The following is a 3,358-nucleotide window of genomic DNA, read 5'->3' as shown; positions in this document are numbered from 1 at the left end:
TGCCGCACTAGCCCCGGTTACACAAGGGCCCCGCGGCATTTGGGAAGGAGTACCTGCCTGCCTTTACTGGGTGAGAGGAGCTGAGGGCTGAGAGGTCCACAGGCTGGACAGGAGGCAGTGCCAGCGCCGACCAGAGCCTGGTCCCTCAGCCCTGGGCTGCTCTGTCCCCTGCTTGGGTGATGACCTGTTTTCAGCTGTGATTTTGTGTGTAACGTGCCTATTTTTCAACCTTTTCTTCACAGTTTATTTATGACGAAAAAGTTTCCTGGTAAGTATATCCGTCTGTGAATCCCTTTTCTTTTCATTTCTTCTGCTTATACCACAAAAGCTGCAATACGTGGGGTTCATCAGGAGAGGAGGAGGAAGCGAAAAAGTTCTGCAGGGCAATTCAGGCAGCAGTTTCCTGCTGCAAGAGAAACCTCAGCACAAGGTAGGCTAGAAAAACTCATTTTCTGAGCCAGAGAGGAAAGCCCAGGAGGCTCCCAGTACAGCGGTGGCAGTCAGTCCCTCTGCCCACCCTGCAGCAGCCCGAGGATGACAGTGCACTCTGCAGGGCAGGGACTGCTGCTTGGGTGACAGTGTGCTGGGGCTGTCAGCAGCCTAGGAATGGAAAGGGCCACCCAAGCAGTCATAAATAAGTGTGTTTCAATATTTGGGTTTTTAATAATTTAAAAAACAAAAGCTCCTACAGTAATATTAAAGAGCGAATGGCCAGTTTAAAGAAAGAAAAAAAGAATTGTATCTATGTTGATATCCCCATGAACGTGATTAAATGTACTGTAATAGGTATGGTAGGCTAGGAGGGCTTCAAACACTTTCAGAAGTGTACTTTCAGTTGTTTTGCTTTTGTGGTTTTGTTTTCAGCACCTCTCAAGGCTTGTAGAGTGACAGTGGTAGCTTTGACTTCACTCACAGCCAGTCTTATTTAGATTACAAGCACTAGGGGGAGGCAGGCTTTTTGGGTTGCATGTTTTCTTAAACTTGTTCTCACTGAGAGATTTATGTTTGATTTCAGAGAAGGATTTCTGAAACACTGAATTTTGCAATGGCTTGCTTTTCTTTGTTTTGTTTTGTTTTTTTTAACTAAAATTGACTCAAAGCCCAATTGTATTTGCCTGTGCCCTTCAACTAAAACATATCAACGCGGAAGCTGAGCATTGAACTGCCAGAAGCAGGGAATGAGATATTGATATGGTTAGTGCAATGTCTCAAAATTCTTAAAGAGAAAATGGCCCATGAGTTTTAGGATATAGCAGTCTGATCAGGGATGATTTCCACAAGGACTGGCAATTTGCTGTAGGGAACTATGAAGAATACAGCATTTTGGTCAATGAGAAAGATTACCTAGGAACAATTTCTGAAAGTCACATTCGATTTTGTTTTCGTACAAATTTAATTAGTTTGACACAGAAACAGTGGAGAAAAACCTGACAGTATCTACTCAGCAGTTTAAACTGCTGCCTGCTGCATTCTCAGTGGTTGTGCAGCAGCAGTAGCAAAAGAGCAGCTGCCCCTTGTTAAGGTTGTTTCTGCACAACTGGTGTGCTTCAGCGCTTTCAAAAAGCCCCACGACCTGCTTGACACCCGTGTGGGCAGAGCAGGACGACTGCTCCCCTCCCTCTGCTGCAGCCCCCACAGGTATTGTCCTTACAGAAGTGTCCGTGTTCCTTGGGTGCGCGAGTTCTTCACGGAACTGCTGGCTTCAGTCAGTTGTTCTTAGCTGATGGGTTGATTTGGCCAAGTAAAACCAGAGCAGAAGTCAAGAAAACAAAGGAGGCATCACACATGGGTGTGTGAGCCGTTTCTTTACGCTTCTGCTTTCCTAGAGGTGTGTTAAGACAGCCCCAAAAGGTCCAGCCTTTCTGTGAGTGTGTGGCCTGCTGGGTGGGGAATGGCTGGACTCGGGCGGCTGACTGCCGTGCCTTGCTCTGATGTGCTTTCTGTGTCGCTCTTGTTTGCAGGTGGGAGTCCTTAGTCTTAGTGCTGATGTACGTCATCTACATCGTTATCATGAAGTAAGTAAAATGTGCCCTCAGCTTGTTTAGACTGTAAGTCTCCAGTGCTTTTCCAGAGGTTGCAAAGGTGATGAAAGAGAGCTGGAGGCTGTGGCAGGGCTTCCACTGCATCACCTGGCTGGCACGCCAGCAGCACCCCTGACAGCAGGGGGTAAAGCACCTTGCCCTGTCACGTACTTATCTAATTTGCCCTGATGAGGCGGGAAGAGGCTGCTTGTCTCCATAGTACAGATCCCGGGATCAGACATCTGAAGGTGGATGATGCTTTACGGATCTGGCCCTGTGTGAACTGGCCGAGGCTATTGCAGCAGGTCTGTGGCAGGGCAGGGAAAAGAATCCGTTGCTGAGTCCCACCAAAGCAGCTTTAGCTTTCGCATTCCCAGCTCAGAAATAAACATCTGGGAGATTCCAGTCTACCTTTTGTGGGTGCAAAACTACACAGCAATTTGTCCTTTCTTGCTTGGAGACCCATGATAAAACTACAGCACTGTCGGCATGGATTTTCTGAGCATCTGATCTGTTTAGCTTCTTTAACACAAGCTCGTGCTAGCAAAGCTGGTCTGTTCTGCTGCTTGGTTCCCCTCCTCCTGCCTTGTTTTTAAAAGCCAGTGGAAAGGAAACCCAGATTTAAACTGGAACATTCAGCAAAACCTACCAGCTGCCAAGCACACCAGTGGTCTTGTCTCAACAAGAGTAGAGATTTGTTTTGAAATAATGAATAGAGTAAATATTGTGAGAGCAATTCTCAGTGAGAACAGCAAAACACTCAGTCTAGGTTGAAGGGAACATGAGTCAGAATTCATCTCACTTCTAATCATTGGAAGCTTTTTTTCTTTAACACGGAGCTTCACCTTCCAACAATTAACTGACCAGCAAAACAGACAGTTGTAGTGTCTGAATCTAGAATGGATTTTTTTTCAGAAAGCAGTGCTGTAGTGTGAAGAGATGTTTCAGACCTGTTTGGATATAGCTGGGGAGGTTGTCGGTCTGGCTAGGGACCTTGGCCAGGTGTTCACAGTAGTCTACCCTCATCCGTGAGTATCCTGGTGAAATCCTTGGCTCATGTTTGTGTTGGCTTCTGGCTACTTGAAATAAAATAAGAGACAAAGATTTTTTTTTTTTTTCTCTAAAGTTGAGACAGAACTTAGCATGTGGTCTTGTGTTTCTGTGGTAGGTCTTCAAAGGTAGAACAACACTCCTGCTCAGGTGTGATTACGTGATAAAAATAAATTTGGATGATGACAAGTAATCATTATTAGCTATACAGCATATTAATTACACATAATACATAAGCATACATGTCACTCAAGATTCACGTCTTGTATCTTTCATGGCCTCCTGGG

General features: G+C 45.6%; 1 protein-coding gene across 1 annotated transcript in view; it reads left to right on the top strand.

Annotated features, from left to right (window-relative positions):
• Positions 1-242: 242 nt before the first annotated feature.
• The window catches only part of SLC24A3 (solute carrier family 24 (sodium/potassium/calcium exchanger), member 3), a gene marked incomplete at its 5' end in the record, with an annotated part of 24,705 nt that continues 21,589 nt past the window's right edge, over positions 243-3,358 (top strand). The window contains 2 exons of the mRNA XM_010077245.1: positions 243-268; positions 1,962-2,015. Of these exons, the coding sequence (XP_010075547.1) occupies positions 243-268; positions 1,962-2,015 (80 nt within the window). The remainder of the gene's footprint in view (positions 269-1,961; positions 2,016-3,358) is intronic.

The sequence above is a fragment of the Pterocles gutturalis genome, unplaced genomic scaffold (assembly GCF_000699245.1).
Source record: "Pterocles gutturalis isolate BGI_N339 unplaced genomic scaffold, ASM69924v1 scaffold30988, whole genome shotgun sequence".
NCBI classification, from domain to species: domain Eukaryota; kingdom Metazoa; phylum Chordata; class Aves; order Pterocliformes; family Pteroclidae; genus Pterocles; species Pterocles gutturalis.
This window is presented reverse-complemented; position numbering and strand designations above follow the sequence as displayed.